This window comes from Eptatretus burgeri, chromosome 8 (assembly GCF_056783735.1).
Source record: "Eptatretus burgeri isolate ZD-2024b chromosome 8, Ebu_testis_v1, whole genome shotgun sequence".
In the NCBI taxonomy this organism is placed as follows: domain Eukaryota; kingdom Metazoa; phylum Chordata; class Myxini; order Myxiniformes; family Myxinidae; genus Eptatretus; species Eptatretus burgeri.
Window position 1 is genome coordinate 45319134 of NC_140968.1, and position 24903 is coordinate 45344036.

General features: G+C 46.6%; 1 protein-coding gene across 2 annotated transcripts in view; it reads right to left on the bottom strand.

Annotated features, from left to right (window-relative positions):
• INTS8 (integrator complex subunit 8) overlaps positions 1-24903 on the bottom strand; it is a 107083-nt gene that overhangs the window by 78577 nt on the left and 3603 nt on the right. For both annotated transcript variants that reach the window (XM_085891820.1, XM_085891819.1), the window contains exons 4-7: positions 24805-24876; positions 24661-24712; positions 24202-24417; positions 2334-2441 (exon numbers count right to left, since the gene is read on the bottom strand). In XM_085891820.1, the coding sequence (XP_085747946.1) occupies positions 2334-2441; positions 24202-24417; positions 24661-24712; positions 24805-24876 (448 nt within the window). The remainder of the gene's footprint in view (positions 1-2333; positions 2442-24201; positions 24418-24660; positions 24713-24804; positions 24877-24903) is intronic.

Genomic DNA, 24903 nt, shown 5'->3' on the forward strand with positions numbered 1-24903 from the left:
ATACAATTACACCAAAAGCAAATGTAAAAGAAGAAGAAACACACAATAATACACAAAAAGCAAATGTAAAAGCAAAACACAATGCAGATATACCACCGACTACCGAGCACACGGCAACACTTATACAGTTTTACTTCACAGACGGCGCCGACAACACATATACTCAAAGCAAAAGAAAAGGACCACCCTCAAGGATGATGGGGGCAGACGGGCCTGGGGCCGAGACCGCGTCGGGCCTACCCGTCTGATGAGCCGCAAAATGGCGGTGGCACCCCGACTCCGCGGGCCTCGCGGACAGTGTCTGGAATGGGGTGGGAACGGGGCCCCCTTCTCGCACTATCTCAGCGCGGGGGGGAAACAGGAGGGGGTTGTTGATGCTCGGGGGAAGGAGGATATCTCCCTGGCTCGGGTCCCGCGACGAGCGTCTCCACCACGACCTCGGTCGCGTTACCGGCCTCTCCTCTCCGCAGCTCCCCGACTCTCACACGAGCACCCCCTCGACTGCCTTCGCCGCCGCCACCTCTCCAACTCTCCACAGCTCCGTCCAACTGCCTTCTCCGACTCCTCTCTTGACTGGCTCTTCCCAACTCAACTCCGAACTGAACTTGACTCAACTACTACTGCTTCTTCTTCCCAACTCAACTCCGAACTGAACTTGACTCAACTACCTTTTTGGCGAGCGAACGCGGCCCTTTATAGCCCCCGTGGCTTCGTTCCTTCGCCTTCGACCCTTTACCTTCGACCCTTCACCTCTGGCTGGCTCCTCATTGGACCGAGGAAAAGTGGGTGTGAATGCTTTTTGATCCATGAATTTGCATATAGCGACCACACTCCGACGCACCTGGAGGCGGGGCCAAATCGCCCCACGCTCGCCGATAGGACGGAACAGAAGTGGGCGTGAGTCGTTTTTGATCCGTTTTCTTCGGAAAGGCTTGCCTCTGCACCCGCTGCTCGGTGCGCGCCCTGTACGAGTCCAGTATCGGTACCCACAAGCGGCGCAGGAATGCGGTGATGCGATGGTTGCGAGGGCGAGTTGTGACGGTAAAGGTCGTGGCTGTTGTTGTGAAGCGGCGTTGCGGTTGGTGGTTGTTGTGTGATGGCTGTTGAGACGTGGTTGGTGGTGGTAGTAATGGTGGTAATGGCGGCTGGTCCAAAATAAAGATAGTAAAAGAAAAACGGCTATCTAGAGGGGTTGCAGCCCGAATGAATGACATTTATTCCCTTGAAACAACGGGTTTGGGCCTAACTACACATATACTTACAGAGATATCTCACCTAAGGGACCTGAATGGTGGTTTGCGAATTTCGTCAACCACAACAATATGTATGTATGTGTGTATATATTAGTTTTAAAGCACAGCCAACCAAAATTTGTCATTTGGACCAAGTGCTAATCCACTGAAATTGCAACAAACTTCTGCAGGTATCAGCGATCAAACCCACCTATCTATTCCTATGTAGAACGAAGAACTTTTCTTGCTGGTGAAGGCTTTGTATTGATGTGCGTCAGCTGACAAATAGAACAATGGATGAAATCAACAAGACATTGATTGAGGGATGCTAACTGCCATGGAAAGCAAGGAGAAGTTGACATTTTGGGTGTTAAACCTTTGTCTTTGCTCAAAGAGTTAACACCCAAAATGTCAGCTTTCCCTTGCTTCCAATGGCAATTAGCATATCTCAATCAACGCCCCGTTGATGTCATCCATTTGTCGATTCCCAAGGTCGGCCAATGGAAGAGGTCTCTTGAATCCGTCGACCTCACCATCGGCAGTGACCTCTCCTGAGATGACAAAATAGCAAAGCTGGCCCCCAAAGCCAGAGGAAGATTGGGCATTCTCTGTCCGAAGTCAATCATTGGCAAAGCAGAACTACTCACAGCATAAGAGGCCATTGTCTAACTCAATGGAATAAAAAAAAAATTCATGTCCTTGATTTTTTTGAAGAACTGTGGCTACACATTGTCCCACTGTCAGTGTGCTGCATACTGTCACCTCGTTATTTCCTTCACCAAGATATTGCATTTAAGAAAAGAGCTCTTTATAATGTTACATGTTAGCTTGAGTAATAGCAGTTGATTCAGAAAATGATGGCCACTTTTGAACTCACTGCACCCATTAAATAAACACTGAGAGAAAATACATGCATCACAAAAATTGGCAATTTTCATCCGATTCACTTGAAAAATGAAGATCCTGAATGAACATACTGCTGCAGAAAAATAAGGCATAAGAGGGCAAGATAATCGGCTTGGAAAAAAATAAAGTCGCAATTGCTCCGTAAAAAAGAAAAAAAAACACTCAATTACATCGTTAATCAATGTCGCCAATTACCTTATCCAGCAACTCCTTTGTCTTGCCGAAGTGCATTTTGGCCTTTTCATAACAGGAAATGTTTGAAGGGCCTTGCAGGAAATAGTAACATCCCAGGTCATATCTCACCTAGGACACATATAAAAAGTTGTTAGCAGAAATTATGTTTCCTTTGGGATTTTTAAACAAAAAAAACACATTATGACAAAGATTTCGAATTGATCTCTTCCTACTGTGCAAGAGAAATAGATGGATAATGTTTGCTCTACCTTCTTTTACAGTGCTGGATAAATCTCTAGGAGTCCATCTACATAATCAGGCATGCAACAATGATGGAACAATTTCATTACGTCCGCCACGAATGTGGATAGAGGTTATGTTTTCACTCCTGTCAGTCTGTATGTTACAATCAAACATTCGCAAGTACATTGGTTGGTCTGGTCTGTGATTCTGTCTGTTTGTATGTCAATCACCTACAGGTCACAATTTTAAACTGATCTTCACAAAACTTCATGAAATTGTAGAGTTGGTCAAAAGCAAGAAGCCTATTTATTGATTGAGGTCAAAAGGCCAAAAGGTCAACATAGGTGAAATTTCTAAAATTGGCAATTTTCATCCGATTGACTTGAAATTTGAAGAGCATTTGCTTATAAAGTCACTGAATTCAACCACCAATTATTTTTTCTGGTCAAATGTGTTTCAGGGATTTCACAAGTATCGTGCTATGCATGACATGTTTCTTTCTTGTTCGTCTGTTTGCCTGTGAGGAAGATATCTCACAGAGTTCTGGGCGGGTTCAGACCCAATTTAGTGGACATGTTGGGTGTGTGAAAAGGACGAATTGATGGGATTTTGGTGAAAAATGGACATCCGGATGCAATAATTTTTCAGTGATTCTTCATAATTGAGAGATGGGGCCAACAACAATGTGTAGCACGACATCTCAAAAAGTTGTGGATGGATTATGACAAAACTTGGTGGATGAGTTGGGTTGGTGTGTTTCAGGGATGATTCAGGGACAAGAACAAGCCGATTAGATTTGGGTTATAGTCTGGATGCTGATCCGGCCCATCAATGAGATACAAAATGTAAATTGTTCATCTTGGTGGAGGTATGTGCTGTGCTGAGTGCCATTCTAGTTTTATATTTGTCATCGTCTTTCACCCAACATGCACTTAACATCTCATTTATTGTTGCCACAAAGTCGAATGTACGACATCAATTGTGTAAGCTATCGTGAAGGAGCCAGCATTAAATATCAACGAAGGTTGTCATATGGAATATGATAAACATAAAAAAAACTACCATACATGATATGAGTTTTAAGGCTCATATGTCCACAAGATAGAAATTTTTAAAATAACAATAATAAATAAATTAATTAAAAAGTTGGGTTGCTGCAATGCAGGTTTCTCTTCTACAAACCCTTTTCAAAAACACTTCTAATTACCATGAGTTTCCTTTTCTTATTAAAACAGTCATTTTCTCTTTTGTAATAAAATAAACCCGAACGATGAACAAAATGAACGTTGTGTTTAATTTGACACCTTTAACTCCAAATCTCCAAAAAAGAGACAGCTGAAAGATGGCGTATATTTCTTGCAATGCAGTTAAGTTGTGACATGTCCAAAAAAGGGAAAAGATCATTTTGGTTACAAACTTCAGTCATGTCAAAAGCATGCCCAAACATCACGGCTCAACGTTTGGGCACATTGGACCTGATACACTGCAGTATTTTTGGATTAATATCTGCACAAGGTAATGAAAGCACAAGCTTGTGCTGTCATTTCTCAAAACCATGTTGTGCTTACGGACTTACCAGAACAGCTGTACACACAAAGACACAACAGGGTTTGTAGAGTAATCCACTAACACGAATGCAAAAAATTTCAATATCCCAGTTTCAGAAAACTCATGGAAACATGAAAGAAATTCAAACAAACACAAGGAAGTTGCGCGCACGTACGACCTGATGATCTCATCGAGTGTGAACAGAACAAAGCATTGGGACCGGATATAGTACTAAAGTACAGAAAAAAAAGAAAGGATGGCATTGCTAATTGAGGTATCAGTACCCAGCTGTTTTTGCCAAAAAAAAAAAATGACAGAAATCAAGAAGACGACGAAATACCAAGATCTTAAAAATGAAGTCAAAAGATCCTGGAAGCTGAAGAATAGAGAAATTGTACAAGTGATAATTGGAGCAACGGGAATGATGAAGAAGAACCTCGCAGACATTTCAAAAACGATCCTTGGGAATATTACAAGAAAACTGCAGTTGGAGGCTGTTTGGGACTCGGTTATAAATCCTGAAAAGAGCCCTTGGAACAAAACTTTTGAGAAGAAGAAAACTTCATAACTTAGTCCACGAATCATGATTCCTTCCCGAAACCGAAATGGACATGGATACTTCGAGACCAGGCAGGACACAATTCCACATTCTGAAACCCGCACATGGAGACAACCACACACACGAGGTTGACCTCGGGGGAAGCATAAACTGGGGACCAGCTATGCCATTTAATGGTGGCACTGTCTCTGTTCTCCCCAGTCAGTTTAACATTTGTAGAGAAAAATCTACTCTTCCAACCCCCTCTCTTCATGGGATCCCAAATCATGGGGTTTGTCCATGCTCTATCCTTGAAACGTTGATCTCCCAGCGATGAATCAGCACGTAACATTTTCAACATTTTGGTACAGTTCGACCAGAGTTGGAATCGGACCACCAACCTCCCAGGTACTAGCCACAATGCCACTGAAACTGGTTCTGCCTTTTTGAGTGATAGGTTTTCAATGCGTGACCATTTTCCAAAGGCATCACTCAATGTCTACTTGTTCCATAACTTTCATGAATATTGACCAAAATGCAATGCTTTCTTTCAGTGCTTCATAGGAAACATAACTGCCCAGGTCAAAAAACCAGTTAAAACCAGTACACATTTTCAACTGGTCTCTATTGGTTCTAATTGGTCTTTAACTGGTCTCTATTGGTTTCAACTGGTACCAGTTAAATTCAGTCAGAATTCCAATTTCCCAGTTGAAAAAAACAGTAGCTCATATTTGTACCAGTTAAAGTCTTACTGGTTCCAGTTGATACCAGTTGTTAAATACATGTATTTCAACTGGTAATATATCACTCTATTCCAATTTCCATATTAAAACCAGTAAGAAACCAACTGGCTTTACTGGTACCAGTTGGCTACTGGTTTTCAACTGGTACCAGTTGACCAGTAAGCTACTGGTCTTTACTGGTTTTTTGACCTGGGTGGCACTATAATACAACTCAACGTTCAATAGTACACCATGCAGACATCCTCTACCCTCCAAAACACCAAATACAGTGTGTGTATATGTGTGTGTGTGTGTGTGTGTGTGTGTGTGTGTGTGTGTGTGTGTGTGTGTGTGTGTGTGTGTGTGTGTGTGTGTGTGTGTGTGTGTGTGTGTGTGTGTGTGTAAGAACGATATAATAAAATATCCCTACACACACACACACCATTTTGGTGGGGTTGTTTTATTTACACGGAAAGATTTAGTGTATCGTTGTATCAATAAATTATGTACGTAACACACCCAATATATGCATAGAGTGGCTGATGATGATGATTTTAGCACAGTGTGCAATGCTATATGGTGTTTGTGAAGATGAATAGGGTGCTTCTTCTTCCTCTTTCATTTGCAGCACATGGCTATGGGGAGCATCACTGTCTTGGGGGGGGGGGTACAGCTGTGCCGCTGATGCAGTAGTTCCTTCCTGCACGTTGGAGAAATGCATGGTTCACAAAGTGGGTATGCTGTGGTATGTTTGTGGGAAATTCCACATAAAACTATTATGAGGTATTTAGACAAACCATCAATGGTCAGAAATGAAAGTGGACATCTTGGGGAACCTGTAGAAACCAGCAATATCAAACTCTCCATTTCCCTGTTTTACTAAAGATGAATTAAAGCAACAGAATATGGGTATTTTAACCTCAGAAATGTTACAGTTTGATTGGTAAAAAAAATGATTTTACTGTACGTTTCTTATGTGACAGTTATTTTGAGTGTGGTGACTCAGAATGTGAACTTTGGTGTCTCTTTTATGTTTTGATGATGTTCTGTCTCCCTATCTGATGAAATAATGGATTCGTACATAACGCTTCGTGTCCACTGCATCGAGAAAAATAAGGAGTCCAGTGTTGATAATGTTTCTGATGATTTTTATTCCAAATCTCCCTTAATTTCTTGGAAATATGACAGAGTCTAACGACAGAAAAATATAAATCAAAATTGTGATCAGAAAAATAAAATTCGGACCGCAAGTAATCCCATCTTGATTTTCGTGTCAGTCCCGTTATGTACGAATCATCATCTCTCGTCGGACGCAAATAACGCTAGCATTAGAAAATCTTGCCGTCTTGCAAACTTCCCCGATTGATGGATATAATAGGCACTTGCAAGCGTGTCAGCACATTTCCATTCGCCGTCGAGCGCATCATTTGTCTTCGTGTCCGTGTCTTTGCGAGAGCCGTAACGTACGAATCCAGCGTGAGGACGCCGAGCCGAACGAGGTGACTCGCATTTGTCTGATAATTCTTCATTTTAACCAACGCTAGAATTTTTTGTTGCTTCGTGAGGATCCAAGAGGTAAGAATTATGTTTTTCTTTTCATGTTTAAAGTGATTATTTTCAAAAGTTAGAAAGAAATCGATTCGATTTTAACGTTATTTTTCGCTAACAAGTGTGGCTTTCTTTGCTTCTGAACTCGTCTGTGTTTTCTTCGTAATTTATAACATCGGACTCTCTCAAAATGTGTTGTTTTTTTTTCATTTTCCTGTCACATATTGAGCCTGTTAAAAAAGGCAGAGTAAAAATTATCTGTTTCTTATCCCAAAATATAATACTTACATTGTTTTTTTCATCTGATTCCATACATAACGCTGACGCCAAGCTCGAAATTTGAACGTGACATGGAAACGAAAGATTTTCGTGTCAGCGTAATGTACGTAGAGGCTTCATAAATTACTTTGATTCTAGCTGAACTGAAGATCGTATTTATCTTTTTAGTGATAGTTAACATAATTTATCATTATATCAATTGTACCAGGAATGTACTTTTAATGCTGGAACCAATCATTTAAATCGAAATGTGAGATATTGCTTCCATACATAACGCTGACGCAATTATTTTGTTGTCTGCAGTTATGTACGAATATGAACTTGGAAAATCATTACAACGCACCGTAAACGGTAATAAATGACATATTGGCTGATCTAGAGTATAAATATACATGTTCTTCTTTAATATATAACACCAAAGTGGTAGTGGAATAGTTTATTGAGCGTGGATTAACCGTCTGTAGATCTTTCAGGGCACATGCTTTGGCTTAGTCCCATTTATATAAATTTGCGTTGTATTTTCTAAGTGTTACGGCGCAGCCAATAGTGAATTGAACCGATTTAAGTAGCAGGGTATCTGTCTGTATGATTTGTGGTTCGGGAATAAACTGAATCGATTGATGATTATATTGAAATTAATATTGTTGTGGTTACCAAATTCGCAAACCACCATTCAGGTCTCTTAGGTGAGGTATCTCGGTAAGTACATGTGTAGTTAGGCCCAAACCCGTTGTAAAGTGGGAATACATGTCATTTATGCGTGCTGCGACTCTTCAGGATAGCCGTTTTTCTTTTGCTATCTTTATTTTGGACCAACCGCCATGATTACCACCACAACCACAACATCAACCACCAACCACAACGCCGCTTCACCACAACCGCCACGACCTTCCCGTCACACCTCGCAACCGTCGCATCGCCACCGTTCTTGCCCCGCTGTGGGTACCGGTGTTGGACTCGTGCAGGGCGCGCGCCGAACAGCGTGTACAAAATCACGGATTTTGTGCTTCAAAAATGGATCAAAAACGACACACGCCCACTTTTTGCCGTCCAATCGGTGAGCGAGGGGCGAATTGGCCCCGCCCCCAGGGCGATCGATATATGCAAATTTATGGATCAAAAAGCCTTCACGCCCACTTTTTCTCGGGCCAATGGGGAGCGAGGTGAAAGGTCGAAGGGAGGGGGTCAAAGATGAGAGGGCGAAGCTACGGGGCTGATAAAAGGACCGTGTTCGTCAGTCCAGAGAGTCCAGAGGCGGAGAGTAGGAGAGTAGGAGAGTCGGAAACAGAGAGTTAAGACTTCGCGGGCGGTGGAGTTGGCAAGAAGGAGCTGGTCGTCGTCGTGGGCATTGGAGTCGGAGCGGAGGGGACGGAGCAGTGGAGAGGCGGCGAGGGCAGACGAGGGGGTGCTCGCGTCGTGCAGGGAGCTGCACCCAGGGAGGCCGACAGCGCGACCTGGCCGAGGTGGAGACGCTCGTCGCGGGACAACAAGAATCCTCTATACCCCGAGCATCAGCAACCCCCTCCTGTTTCCCCCCGCGCTGAGATAGTGCGACCAAGGGGGCCCCTTTCCCACCCCCTACCAGACACTGCCCGCGAGGCCCGCGGAGTTGAGGCACCATCGCCGCTCCGCGTCTCATCACCAGACGGGTAGGCGCGACCCGGTCTCGGCCTCAGGCCCGCCTCATCTTTGAGGGTATTCTTTCCTTGGTTTTGGGTATGTGTTGTCGGCACCGTCTGTGAAGTAAAATTGTTTCAGTGTTGCCGTGTGCTCGGTAGTCGGATAGCTCTGCATTGTGTTTCTCTTTTATATTTGCTTTTTGTGTAATATTGTGTTTTTTATTTTCTGTGTGCTTTTGGTGGAATTGTATATGTGCGCTTTCCGTTCAGCGCGAATAAATGTGCTTTGTGTTGAACTGTTTCCCGCTTCGCTTCGTCATTTCTCTCATTGAATCCTCATCTTGCTTCACGTAAAGGGTTGGTAGCGGGCTGAATACGCCCGATAATTAATCGAACCGTCGAGGTCGACGATAACACCGCTCGGTTATCCCGATAGTACGGAAAGGGTCGCTTAAGTGGCCCGTGTCCGAAGTCGACCTGCGGCGAGGTGCGATCGCCCGGTCTACCCTCCGCGTGGGTACTTAGGTAGGTCGAATTTGGCGAGCAACCCTATCCCACGTGGGGGCTGATTGGCTCGATCGCGGTGAGACCGAAAGGTCCACCCGTGACTGGTTCCCGGCGTTGGTCCGAGAGGGTCACGACTGGATTGTCCGTCCGGTGGGCGACGTGCCGCGATTCGAGTTACGTGGCCGTCTCACGCCGGCGGGCGCGGAATCCGCAACACTGGTATCAGGTCGTGCGATTCAAATCCATCGCCCTCCTCGCGGCACTGGTATCGGAGAACAGGAAAACGGGCTCTCCTGTCTCCAATTAAATTCACGGGAATCGGTCCAGGGGTGAGAGAAGCGACCCCCGATTCCCTCCAAATTACGAGCGAGCGAAATTAACCCTTCACGAGAAGCAAGATGGCGTCTCAAGGCGAGCGGGAGCCGGGGGTATTAGAAATGGATGTAGAATGTGTAGAATCCATGGTCCAGGATGGAATCCCCGAGCAGGAAATGTTGATTGTGCAGGAACACGGACTCGCCCAACTGAACCCAGAGCCCGAAATGGGTGCGGCAGCGGCCGCGGTGTATGACACCTCCCCCCCCCCTCCTCTCCACCAAAACCCTTCCCCAAACCTTGCCGAAACGGCTCAGCTGAGTGCATCCGACATGGCCCAGCTATGCGCCATGCTGGTGGCAATGAACGAAAAGATGAATGCGAAAATGATCGAAAAAATGGATGCGAATATGAAAAACGAAATGAAAGGCATGAACGAAAAGATGGATGCGAATACACAACAAATGAACAAAAAGATGGATACAAATACAAATGAAGTGAAAACGACGATGGATGCGAATACACAGCAAGTGAGAAAAGAAATGAAAGAACTACGGGGTGAGACGCAGAACATGGGCCGATGCCTGCAGGCGGGCATGAAGGCCGTGACCAGGGAGCTGGAAATGGCGACTCCACGTGCAGGAACAAACGAGCTGGAAGGGGGTGCAACGGCTGACAGGCCCGCGGTGGAGGCGGGTAAAAAAATAATTCAGGGGGCGTGTTGGGCGAGGGTCGTGACAGAGGAATCGACGGTGACCAAAAGGGAAAAATTAAATGGGGAGACCAAAACGTGTGAGACGAGACACGAGGTGACGACAACGGAAATAATAGTGGAGACAAGGGAGGTAAAGGGTGAAGAGTTGGCAGTGACGGTAGCCGGGAAGGGAACGATAGAGGAGAGACTACACGGTGAGGACGGGGTAAGTGACGCACACACGGAGGTAGTGGAGGACAATGGGGTTGAGCTCGCGGAGCGTGTAGAGACCCAGTGCGAGCACCTGGACGGCCTCCTCCAGGAACGAGGGGAGGGAGTCTGCCCCCTTGAGGCGAGTCACGACCAGGTGGGTTCGGTCGTGCTTTGCGAGGTTGAGGGGAGGAGTGCTGTGAATGGGTGCACGGAGAGCTTGGGGGGTATAGAGGCCCCGGAGACCCTTGTGGAGACACGAATCCCCAGTGTGGTTGTCCCTGTGTGTGTGGTGCAAGGTGTGAGTGCGTCCCCGTGTGTGGAAGCGACCCCGTGTGTGAGTGGTGTGGTGGCGATGGTGCCGGAGTACGTGCTTCCCAGCACGCCGTGTGTGGATGAGGCACGAAGTGTGGATGAGGCACGGTGTGTGGATGAGGAACCGCGGGTGAGTTCCCCCTCGTGTGTGAGTGAGGCACGGTGTGTGGATGAGGCACAGCGGTTGAGTGCCCCCGCGTGTGTGAGTAGTATGGTTTGTGTGAGTAGTGAGGCACGCGTGAGTGAACGGCCGTATGCAAGGGAGACCGTGTGTGTGAGAGAGCGGTATGTGAGGGAGATGTCGGTTGGCATGCGGGAGCACGCAGCCGCGTCTCCCGGTGTGAATGTGATGGAGTGGACTGTGTGCGTCGTAACACGCAGGTGTGCGTGGGTGGAATGGAGGCGACGACGGCGACATGACAGGAAAGGAAGCCGGGTAGCGGCTGTAGTTGTTTCGCGGACCGTGCCGGGTTCACCCAGCAGTGAGCACGAGGTTCGTGCTGTGCAACGCACGAGACCGCCACGTGCTCGCTTGCGAGAGTGAAGTCCCGGTCCGGAAACGCACGCGGTGGATTTGCCGATCCCGCGGACGGACAAAGTTTAGGCAGGACTACGGATTTGGACCGGACGGGTTCTCCACGCGATCGTGTGTGTTAAGCTCCAACGGGCAAAGCACATGTGTTCGCGTGGGGAACCCCTCGAGACGTGGGGCTTGTGTTTTTTTTTTATGCGCACGGTGACGTCATGGCTGCACGTGGGGTTGGAATCCGGCAGGAGAGGTATCCCTGCCGGATGGGACCGTCCAAGGAGGGACGAGGAACACGTGCAGCTGCATGACGTCACGGGCAGGTGTAAAGTGCGCGAGCTCTGAGTTGCCGCGCAGGTGCTGCGCATGAAAAAAAAAAAAAACAAGCCTCACTTTCGGGTGCACAGGATTCCTGGGCAAGGGGTGGAAGACCCCCTTGACCTGGGCACAGGATGAAAACTAGTTAGGGGGAAGGGTTAGCTTAGTTAGACCGACTTCATGGGGCAGGGGTAAGTCCTCATGGAGTCCGTGGAATGGATTAGGTAGAGGGATTTAGCGAGATTTAGGATGGGAAATAAAATGAATTTATGATTTGGAGACAGAGACAGACTTGTGGATGTGTAGCGGGGACGTAGTTTAGCTACGTAGTGTTAAAAGGAACGTGCTGTAGTTTAAGGGACGACGTGGGAGCACGAGTTAGTTAGGGGATGTAGTTAGAAGGATGGCAGAGTTCAGCGGTGTGTGTGTTGAAGAGTTGGTGAGTTATGATGTGCTTGGTGAGTGAGTGAGGCCAGCGGGTCTGTGTGAGTGGAGCGAATGGGGAATGCATGGTGCGATGAGTGATTGGGGGGAGGAGTGACTCCCGCCCAAGGGACCCCCGGGGTCAGTGCAGAGTGAGTTAGCTGGGTTAGTCAAATTAACAAAAATGGAGGTCGTTTTGTTGTTGGTGGGAAAGTAGGCTCGAGACCCATTTGGAGGGGTGCAGGAGCCCTGTTGACGGGCTTGGGAGCGTGGCTGCGAAAGGTGAGTATCGCTGAGTGGGTACCCCGGGCACCAGGCTAGTCGGCCGCGGTAGGCCATGGGCCAATGGGGGCCGGGATAGAGTAGTGGGCACGGGTGCGCCTGCTTGGTGCGGGGGCCCGGGGCGCCATTAGCCGCGTGGGCAGTGTTGTGGGCACGGGTGACCCTCGGAAAGGGGCCCGGGAGGCCGGCCTGCCACGTGTGCGTTTCAGGGGAGGTGCCATGGGGGGCACTCCCCGGTGTTAGGGAGCTGGTAGGCTCGGAGGCAGTGTAGTGTCCGGGGGTGCCATAGCGGGAGATTCGGCAGAGGGTCGTGCCTGCCAAAGGGAGCCACGTGTCCCAGCCAGGAGACCGTGTGAGGGCACGGAGAGAAAATTGGGGGGCGAGGCCCGAAATTGTGAGGACACCAACACAGGCGACGGGAATCTGGGTTTATAGAACCAATAGTTTAAGCGAGAGGCGCTTGTTGAAAGCCCCGGGGTAGTTTAACAGTTAAATGGATAGGGTAGATTAGGAAGTGTACCCCTCCGCACCATCCATCCCCTCGCTGTCGTTGTGGGCCGCTGGACCCACTTTGGTTATAGATCGCCGAACTCTGGGGAGGCCATTCTGAGGCTTCGTTGGGCCTCGACACAGGACGTTAGCTCTCCCTTGTTCCCCTCCGGGAAGGGAACGTAGGGGTTGGGAGTAGGCTAGGTGACAGGATAGGTTAGCCGAACAAGGACGATAAAGGGGGTTAGGGGACGATTTATAGTGGGGAAGTAAAAATAAAAACAACAAAAAAATAAGTTGGGGCTAAATTGGGGTTTGACAAATTAAGGGAGTGGGTATGTACAGTGACAGGCAAAGGCGATAGGTGGGAGGGAGACAGGTAGGTAGGTCCGAGCCCGCCTTCCAAGTGGCCAGCACCACCGCACTCCCTCCACCAACCTCCACTGAACGGCAAAGGCTGGCCAACTTCATCGGCTGGCCGTGTTTTGCTTCAAGGCAGAGGCCGGCCAACTTCATCGGCAGCTGTTGTTTTGCTGCAAGGCCTGTGCCATCGGCTGGCCGTGTTTTGCTTCAAGGCCTGTGCCGGCCGGATCATCTGCAGCTGTGGTACTTCAAGGCCTGTGCCGGCCAGTTCATCTGCCGGCTGTGTTTGCCTGCAACGGCCTTCTTCGGTGGGCTGTGTTTGCCTGCTACCTTTGCCATGCCATGCCCACAGCCCCTGTTCACCGCCCCGTTCAATTTTTGCTTTGCCCCCCCTGTTCATTTCCATGTGCGCCAGGATCCGCAAGGCAACAGTTTGCAAGCTGCGAGAACTGCCCTGTTGGCAGCTACAACACGGGCCTGCAGTGGCGGCCCGTGCACCGTGTTTGTGTTCATGCATCCATTCGTTGTGCTCATTGCGTGTGCCACTTGAGCTGGCACGGAGACTGCGTTTGTGCAGCCCATGCACCGTTGTGGTTCACTGCGTTCAGTTCAAAAGGGAAGGCCTTGGACTGCGTGTGAGCAGCCAGCCACATTCCCTGTCACCTGCATTGTTTTGAGCCAGAGACTGCATGCGGGCAGCCTGGCTCCCTGCTAACTGCTTTTCTTTTGCAGAGTTCAATGATCCTGGGCCATGGTTTAGTGTAAAATTTGTAAGTTAAGGTTAAGATGTACTGTAAATATGAGTGCGCCCCCGGCATGTATGTCTTAGCGCCGGCAATTTTATTTAAGTCGTCCGTGTGAGTGAGTTTGTTTAGGTAGTTACGCAGCCCTCAGGTTATTTATTTTGGGGACACGAATACCATGAATGTCGCACTCAGGGATCCGTAGGTAAAATGTACTAGGGGAAAACTACACATGATGGCACACGAAAATTTGATGACTCGGGCCGAGTCTGTAAAAAGGGGAGGGGGTAGTGTTGTGGTTACCAAATTCGCAAACCACCATTCAGGTCCCTTAGGTGAGGTATCTCGGTAAGTACATGTGTAGTTAGGCCCAAACCCGTTGTCTAGTGGGAATACATGTCATTTATGCGTGCTGCGACTCTTCAGGATAGCCGTTTTTCTTTTGCTATCTTTATTTTGGACCAACCGCCATGATTACCACCACAACCACAACATCAACCACCAACCACAACGCCGCTTCACTACAACCGCCATGACCTTCCCGTCACACCTCGCAACCGTCGCATCGCCACCGTTCTTGCCCCGCTATGGGTACCGGTGTTGGACTCGTGCAGGGCGCGCGCCGAACAGCGTGTACAAAATCACGGATTTTGTGCTTCAAAAACGGATCAAAAACGACACACGCCAACTTTTTGCCGTCCAATCGGTGAGCGAGGGGCGAATTGGCCCCGCCCCCAGGGCGATCGATATATGCAAATTTATGGATCAAAAAGCCTTCACGCCCACTTTTTCTCGGGCCAATGGGGAGCGAGGTGAAAGGTCGAAGGGAGGGGGTCAAAGATGAGAGGGCGAAGCTACGGGGCTGATAAAAGGACCGTGTTCGTCAGTCCAGAGAGTCCAGAGGCGGAGAGTAGGAGAGTAGGAGAGTCGGAAACAGAGTTAAGACTTCGCGGGCGGTGGAGTTGGCAAGAAGGAGCTGGTCGTCGTCGTGGGCGTTGGAGTCGGAGCGGAGGGGACGGAGCAGTGGAGAGGCGGCGAGGGCAGACGAGGGGGTGCTCGCGTCGTGCAGGGAGCTGCACCCAGGGAGGCCGACAGCGCGACCTGGCCGAGGTGGAGACGCTCGTCGCGGGACAATAAGAATCCTCTATACCCCGAGCATCAGCAACCCCCTCCTGTTTCCCCCCGCGCTGAGATAGTGCGACCAAGGGGGCCCCTTTCCCACCCCCTACCAGACACTGCCCGCGAGGCCCGCGGAGTTGAGGCACCATCGCCGCTCCGCGTCTCATCACCAGACGGGTAGGCGCGACCCGGTCTCGGCCTCAGGCCCGCCTCATCTTTGAGGGTATTCTTTCCTTGGTTTTGGGTATGTGTTGTCGGCGCCGTCTGTGAAGTAAAATTGTATAAGTGTTGCCGTGTGCTCGGTAGTCGGATAGCTCTGCATTGTGTTTCTCTTTTATATTTGCTTTTTGTGTAATAGTGTTTTTCTTTTCTATGTGCTTTTGGTGGAATTGTATATGTGCGCTTTCCGTTCAGCGCGAATAAATGTGCTTTGTGTTGAACTGTTTCCCGCTTCGCTTCGTCATTTCTCTCATTGAATCCTCATCTTGCTTCACGTAAAGGGTTGGTAGCGGGCTGAATACGCCCGATAATTAATCGAACCGTCGAGGTCGACGATAACACCGCTCGGTTATCCCGATAGTACGGAACGGGTCGCTTAAGTGGCCCGTGTCCGAAGTCGACCTGCGGCGAGGTGCGATCGCCCGGTCTACCCTCCGCGTGGGTACTTAGGTAGGTCGAATTTGGCGAGCAACCCTATCCCACGCGGGGGCTGATTGGCTCGATCGCGGTGAGACCGAAAGGTCCACCCGTGACTGGTTCCCGGCGTTGGTCCGAGAGGGTCACGACTGGATTGTCCGTCCGGTGGGCGACGTGCCGCGATTCGAGTTACGTGGCCGTCGCACGCCGGCGGGCGCGGAATCCGCAACAATATTAATACTCCTGTCAATATTGTGGTGAGTATGATAATGGGAAAAATAAATCACACATCGACCCGTTCAATCTAACATGCTGAGACACTTTTTTTTTTTTCTTGTCAAAAATTATTTGTGCCCTCCTCCCCCTCCCACAATGTCAAAGATGTAGGTTTATCATTAGAATAATTTGTTATGCCACAGCAGTTTACTTTATGAAATGAAAAGTCGGGTTCTGATTGTTTCTTTCATATTCAAATTAATGTTTCTAAGGATTTTTTGAAAAGCAATTAAGGAACAACAAATTTCCTTTTCAAAATCGTGTATTCCTCGATCAAATTCCAATGTAATTAATTTCCATTTCTTATATTGTTTTTACAGTTTGTGATGATGGAATCTGTGGGCAGATGATAGAAATGTTCCCCAAAGATGCCAGCAATAAAGCTGAAGGAGGATCCTGTCAAGAACAAGAATGAAAATTCAAAAAAGTGGAGAGCTAATATAAAGGCAAATCTAGAACTTTATAAAGTCTTCTGTGACTCAGAAAAGGAAAGAGTCAGAGAATATCGTCTGAGACGGTCTGAAGAGGTGAAGAGCCGTGGCCGGGAACTTCAAAGAGAGAGTCAGCGGCAATATAGGCTTCGTAAGAAGGAAAAAGAAAATGGTACGTAGAAAATAAAGACGAGGAAATCAACAGATGACCAGAGGGAAAAATCGAGAAAACAAAAAAGGGATTCAAGAGCGAACTTGTCAATGCAAAAGAGGGTAGCCATCAACAAGAATATAAAGCCCCCGTCACACCTTGATGATTTAGCCAGCGTGTGGCAACGTATCAAAATTGATCTAAAACGCTGGCGTACGCTGAACTCTTGATGTTTTTTTCAGTTTTGGGCGTATATCAACGAAATGGACGTATGCATAACGTACACAGAACGTTTCGATAACTTATACCAACGAATGCTTAGCGTGTTGTCGGCATTCACAACTTATGCCCAACGATAGTCAAACTTATGCATAGTGCGCGGCAGAGTATCACCGACGATCACTTGGTGTAGCCTATTAAAAGGCTGCGGCTCGACGATTCAAATCATAACCGCACTAGACATCGAAGTGTCAACATCACCGTCATGCCGAAGAAAAAAAAAAGAAACAAAAAAAAAAACCATGGAGTCTGGAACACTGACGGGTTCCTCCTGTGAAGCCCATTTTTATATACCAATTCCCCTAAATGCTGCCAATACGCCATTATACGGTAGCTGTAAGTTAGAAACACGTTCAGTAAGTTCTGTGGTAGTCCGGAAGACGTCAAATACGTCTACATACGTCAATATGCGTTGGAGATACATTACACATAGGTTAGAAATAAGTTTCGGGTACGCTAGACATTACCTCGACGTATTTCAACTTATGAGTAACTTACAAGTAACGTGTGTCGACGTGTGTCAACGATCGCATAACGTGCTTACAACTTATGGCCAGCGTATGCAGAACGTGTGAGTCATACGTCGAAAAATTTTGAGCATGTTAAAATTTGTCGACGAGCTCAGCGTACTACGACGTATGCCAGCGTACTACGACGTATGCCAGCGTGCTTCAGCGTGCTCTTAATGTATACAAATCTTACCCATAACGTATTCGACGTGTTGCAGCGTATTCGCCAAATTTTTCATACATCGGCATACGCTGGCTAAAACGTCAAGGTGTGACAGTCCCTTTAGCAGTTAAGGTGGCACCAAGTTATGCACACGTCAGTTCGAGCGTGTATTTACAGTTTTGTATATATTCAATGGTAACTTTAAAACCGGACGTGCTGCAGGTCTAAGAATTTAGATTTAGGTATTTGAATAGATGCAGATTAACATAATGAGTTGCATTTCATGTTCCCCAAAACTTTTTTTGCCCTTTGTGCAAGAGTATGTGTACCCACTTTGTGAGCCATGCATAGAAGGAATTTGCAATTTGTTCAGGGTGACGGCGTTAGCTCGCCTACTCTTCATGAAGGACACCATGGGATATTTAACATCCACAAACTAGTGCTGGCAGACAGGACGCCAAGTATGACGTCCAACCGAGGGACGGCACACACATTTGACGAATTTCCCTGTCCGCGAAACGCCAGAATGACAGTTTATAGCTGGGCCAAGATTCGACTCCAGGTGAGACAGCTTAGAGACGACTGCGTTTCAGGAGGCTCTCCTGCCAGTCCTATTAAGTGCTGCCTTGCGCATTTTGGGTCTCAATTTGGGTAGTTTTTGTTTGCTTACAGCATCAAGGCTGGTGGGAGAAAGAGACAGCAAAAGGTGGAAGGCCGACACACCGACAGAGGTTCTGGAGGCGAACAAGCAGAAAATGAAAGTTGACCATGTTTCTGCTGTTCTTATTGGCCAGCAGCCACCTTTACAGGACAAAGCATGATTTTTCCAGAGAACATCGTGGAGGCACAAAATTTACAGCTGTGCAACACATACTCTTCCAATCTAACCCAGATAAATACTTGAATGCAGTGAAACAAAGGAATATCAATCCATACTTCTCCACTGACAATCGGAGAGGATAAAAAATAAAAACTAGAAGGGCACTCGGTAGAGCGCATACCTCCGCCACATAATGCCTGACCACGAGAACATATCGGTCCCAATACATTTTTGAAATATCATGTTATACAGTACAATATCGTTTTTGGCCCTATCTCTCAATGGTGAAGAATCACTTTAAAAATTAAATAACTCGTATCCAGATTTGGATCTTCACCAAAATCGAATCAATACGGCCTTGTCACACACCCAACCTGTCAACCAAGTTTCGTCTGAATCCATCCACAACTCTGAGATATTGTGCCATATATTAATGTAGCCCCATCTCTCAATGGTGAAGAATCACTTAAAAGAATTATCAGATCCAGATTTGGATCTTCACCGAAAATGAATCAATACTTCCTTGTCACACACCCAAAGTGTCCACGAAGTTTTGTCCGAATCAATAACTTTTTGAGACATCATACTTTTTTTTTTTTTGGTACATATTGTTGTTGGCCCTATCTCTCAATGGTGAAGAATCACTGAAAAAATTCAAGTAGTTGGATCCGGATCTTCACCAAAATCTAAACCGTTTGTCCTTGTCAAACACCCAACCTTTCCACAAAATTTCATTCAGATCAATCCACAACTTTTTGAGATATTCTGCAAACAAATAAGGAAATGAAATTGCTCGTTGAGCAAGGAATTGCCGGAATAACTTTGTCATATCTCCATGATCTCTGAAAAAAAACAAAAACCTGGAAATCAATTTGGTTCTTACAAGTCGATAGTACTGCTGTTTAATGAGTTATAGCACTTAGTTTGGTCATAATCATAACTTGGAAGTCAATCGGACTTGAAATGGCGTTTTTATCGCAATTTGAAATTTTTGACCCGACCCTCTTCATATTCGACCCCCAACCGCTAAGAAGGGTGTTGGTGTGACACCCAATGAGACATATGGTTGGATGCAGTATTGGAAGATGCACATTTTGGATTTGGTTTGAAGTCGATACGACCATTTTAGCGGACATTATTGCGAAAATAAGAATTTTGGTTTTTCGGTGACCTTGACCTTTGATCGAGATTCACCAAAAACGACAAGTATCTAAGTTTAGTTGGACCATGGCCGATGTCTTTACCCAGTTTGGTCATGATCACTGAAACGGTGTGGCTGCTACAGGGTGAACAAACACACAAACAGACAGACAATCAGACACACAGAATGACACACACAACCGACCAACATGCTTGCCGAAATCCGAAGGATTCCGGCAATTAACAAACAAGATGACGACGCCGTGCAGAGCACAATACTTGCAAAATCCATAAAACAAATTTAACCTCAAAAATAATTTGTGGTTCAATTCAATGACCAAATATGCAACTCCTCTTCAAATTTCAAGTGAATCGGATGAAAATTGACAATTTTAGAAATTCGGCCCATGATGACCATTTGGCCAATGTGGACCTACAAAATAATTGGTGGTTGAATTCAGTGACCCAATATATATATTATATATATTGTTGGGGGGCCGGGTCTCGGCGGCGAGCACAACCGCTAGGTGGAGCAGTAGAATCGGCTCCACCGAACACCCGGAATTTAGGTCGTACCTTTCAGATAAATCCGAAAGGTCACGGGTACCTCATCGGACCGAAGATCGCCAATAGGTCGACCACGTGGGATAGGGTCAATTGCCAATTTCAATATACCTAAATACCCACGTCGTCCAAACTACCGGGGAAATTCACCCTCGGCAGGATCTGCGTGATCCGGGCCGTTACCGAGCCGGACCCCGAGCGGAGAGTACCAGATTTCTGCCAGGCCGATTGCACGATTACGGCAACAATGAAGCCTCTTAATTCCCGGTCGCAGTACGGCAAACCAATGATAGAAAGGACAAGGACGAGCTGAGACATTCAACAAAAGGGGAATTTATTAACAATAGGGGGAATGGAACACACAAAGAGCAGAGTTATCCGAATAAGAAATGTGAATAATGTGCAACAAAAAGCACTTAACAGTTCTACTTTTAGACGGGGCCCACGGACACACACGCACACACACAAATACCCAGAACAAATGATGGCCGCGGCCTTTATTGATACCCCCAGCTCGGAGGGAAGGTGAGCTGGAGGTAAGGATAACGTGCTGGCTACCTGGCCGCGTTCGCGCGGCTCGATGTCCGCACCTTCCCGGAGCACCAGTCGCCAAAGTACGGACCAGGGCAGCCGAATCCAGAGGAGGCGAGACGACGTGATCTCCCTTGATGAAATGGTCGACCGCTCGCTGTAATGCGCCAGACGAGACACCTCCGAAGCGCGGGATGCAGTCCGCCGCAAACCCAGGCAGACGTGTTTCGAGACACACGGGACGCAATCTCTCCTCACGCTCGTCCCGACAACCACTCCTCACGCTCGTCCCGACAACCACTCTATGAGGGAGCCGCTTATTCTTCTGGCCACTCGCCTCCTGATTGGTCGGACCCATCGTGCGATTCCCTGGCCGTCTCTCATTGGACAGGCCCACGGTAGGCGGGGCAACTCCCACCCTTCTGGGTGGAGTCCCGATCAGAGGCGTTTGTAGCTCCGCCTACCTCATCTCCGACCACGTGCGTAATGGTGATGGTGTTGAGTGGGAGACAAGGTGGGTGAGAAGCCCGCTCCTTGCCGATTGGCCAAAGAGGGACGCCATGCCTACGTTAAACTCCGCCCACGCACGCGCTCGCTCACCGCCGAGCATGCGAAGAATGCCGCGAGCAGAGTGTTGTTGTTGTGAGTGATGTAAAAATCCTAACTATAAAATAACCCACAGCACACGTACACTTAATTCCCATGAGACACAGGGGATGAATTCTAACTATACACATATACTTAACGAAATAACTGAGCGACAGGGACCTGTCTGTTGTGTGCTCATGGCTGCCAAATTCGAAACAATATCTCCTCTTCAAATTTCATGTGAATTGGATGAAAATTGAGGATTTTAGAAATACCACCTTAGTTGTTCACCTTTTGGTCCATGTTGGCCTCAAAAATAATTCGCTAGTTCAATCCATTGACATGAAATATAAATCCTCTTCAAATTTCAAGTCAATTGGATGAAAATTGAGGATTTTAGAAATACCACCTTAGGCCTTCGTTATTTATAACTTGAATTACAGATCCGCCGATGGTATATTTGCCGAAATGAAATATCTATCTATAATTCCAGCAATGTGTGTGTGTGTGTGTGTGTGTGTGTGTGTGTGTGTGTGTGTGTGTGTGTGTGTGTGTGTGTGTGTGTGTGTGTGTGTGTGTGTGTGTGTGTGTGTGTGTGTGTGTGTGTGTGTGTGTGTGTGTCCGCTGTTTCTCGACAACCGCTGGTCCGATCTAATTGAAATTTTCCAGGTATATTGCTGGGGCCCTGAGGATGTGCCTTCTCAAGGTTTGATATTAATCGGACAAGTGCCTCCCAAGTTATGGCCATTTATTTACCAACCCAATGACAGGACACGTTGCTGCGTGGGCGTGGCCAATGGGGAAGGGAAGCTCAGCCGCGTTCCCCATTACAGATTACAACGTACGGACTTCCGGAGAGTGATGACTTCGTGTATTCTGATAATTTCTCGATTTCTTATGCGCATTTATAGATAAACACAATAACGGGTGTAGTGGCGTGCGCCTGTAATCCGGCTACTCGGAGGATCGCTTGAGGACGGGAGCCCTGATCTGGGCCGTGCTCTGAGAGGGTGTAAGGCAGCCCGGAATCATGGCGAAACCCAATCCTTATCCCTGTGTCGTAAGAGGCGACCAGGGTTGTGTCAGGAAGGGCATCCGGCGTAAAATCTGTGCCAAATCAGTATGCGGATCATAACGGATGATCCGCTGTGGCGACCCCCTAACGGGAGCAGCCGAAAGACGAACAACAACATTTATAGATAAACACAATGCCCCAAGTTATGATTGTTTTCATATTAGACGGTGCATAAATTTCGGTAACATCAGAGTGCTGGTATGCTCCGAACCGGGAAGTAATATTTTTCCTCTCTCCTCTTCTTTTTGTTTTTCCTTGCGATGACATTGCGAAAAGGCAAAATACGTTGGCGCTAATTGAATAATTGGCCATTAAAACCTAAATTGCGAATCATCGTAACTGTGAGATGCGAACTTCTGCGCCACGCACGTACGGGCACGTGAGAGTGAAGAAACGGCCTGTGTGGTTGTTGTTTGTTGCTCGCGGTTTGAATATTTATTTACTATTATCATTATTTTTTTTTTTTACGGGCACGTACTAGTAAATATAAAACACATTTTTAGCCTTTTATATTTATAAATTTTCCGCCGAAGGTGCAAAAGTTTCAAAACCTGAAATGTAAACATCGGCATTTATTTTCAAAATATAATTTCGCACGCACACCAAATTGCTGAGTCACCTTTAACCAAACTGCACAGTAGTCTTCGGTCATGGTGTCTGAGCAGTGGCCAGCGTGGTTCAGATTGACTGTGGTTTCTGGGGCGAAAGTGATTGTTAAGAAGTATGTCAGAGGTATAAATTTGAGTGACTGTCTTGGTGATTTAATCACGTAACATCTTGACGACGAATATTCTGGCCGAAATATTGCATCAATTCAGTGCAGCAGCAGGGATGATTCGCAGGTTACTCTCGATCGTGCCGATTTTGTTTCCATCGAAAGTTGTACACCGCTGTTCGTATTGAAAGATTTCGGTGCCAAGTACGTCAAAGTTTCCCTGCGAGATGCTGATATTCAACCTTCAACGGACCAGAAAAATCAGCCTTTGATGTGCTCATGGGGATGGGGAGACGGTACGATCAGATGCCTACTGAAAAGTAAGAGCTGGTTCTGCTTTTGATTGAGCGTGTTGACTCCCAGTAGACACCTTTTTTAATCATATCCAGCACTATGCACTGGTGTGCACGCACACATCTACGACTTTGACAGTAATTTTCTCAGGATTGTTTCCATTTGTTTGATAATCCAACAGGTTTCTACAAGAAAAACATGCCAGACTATATTGTAAAAACAAGTTTTAATCCTTCTTTATTGTTTTTCACATCAGATGATACAGTGAACATGGGCATCCTGCATTTGAATGGTCTTCCATGTTTTCTTCGATCCTCCTGGTCCGGGATTTATATTTATTTCCCCCCCACCTCCCCTTGTCTTTTCCATGGAACATCCGAAAAAAAATCATAAAAATATATGATTTCTAAAAATTGAAATTTTATTTTTATTTATATTTCGACCTACCGACCCTACATTTTAGCTGACGAACTGTGTAAACCAAGTTATAAAATAACTAAGGCCTTAGTTGTTGACCCCAAAAATAATTGGCTGGTTGAATTAATTGACCTGAAATATAAATAGTCTTCAAATTTCAAGTCAATCGGATTAAAATTGAGGATTTTAGAAATACAACCTGAGTTGTTGACCTTTTCACCTCAAAAACAATAGGTTACTTCCTTAAGACAAACTCTACAATGTGGTGAAGTTTCGTTAAGATCGGTTTAAATTGTGACCTGTAGACGAGAAACAGACAAACAAAACAGACTCACCAATCTCCTTGAAAAATCTTCAATTTTGCAAGTAACAAACAGACAAACAAACAAACAGACAGACAGAAAGGGGTGAAAATATAACCTCCTTCACCTTCGATGGCAGAGGTAAAAAAAAAAAAAGACAATAAATACAACAATTCAACCAATACAACTTTGTGTACCTGGCAGTGAAGCTCATTAACACTGATCCTCTGTCCTGGTTGAATCTGTCCATCTTCCCCACAAGATCCTTCAGTCGTTCGAGGCCACCTTTCATGGTCAGAATCCAAACAAGAGGACAGCAGTTCCAATGTGGCGGCAGTGTGCATCCTGAGCTCTCGTTTAACCTTCAAAGCACCCTCAAGAACTTGGACGGAGTCGTCACTCTTTTCCTTTAGCTGCCGCGTACAATAAATCAAGAGCATGGTGTGGTGACGGCACACCAATGCAACAATGTGTTGAATAAAAATACAAATTAAAAAAAAAAAAACTTTCAGGTCATATCTAATTTTTTTCACAAGTCAATTTTAATTTTCAATACTTTTTTTCAACTCTTGCAAACCACAAGCCTTATGATTAGGTATTAAATAAGGCAATAAGGTGATTATGCCAATTGCACTGAAAGTTGATCTTCAACCCACCAATTTTAGAATACTTTCCACCAACTCCTTTTCTTGCTGCATCTGATTCAAGCTGCCGATGTGGAAACACTAAGTGTTAGAGTGCTCAAAATGAATAATGGCGATGAGCATACTGTGCCAGAGAAAGTGAGACCAAACACTCACATATTGGGTTGTTGGTGCCCAGGTTTGTTGGTCTTCATCGGGAAACTGTCTTCCACGATGGCTCTCAAACACCTGCGCAATGCCACACAAAATGTGCTC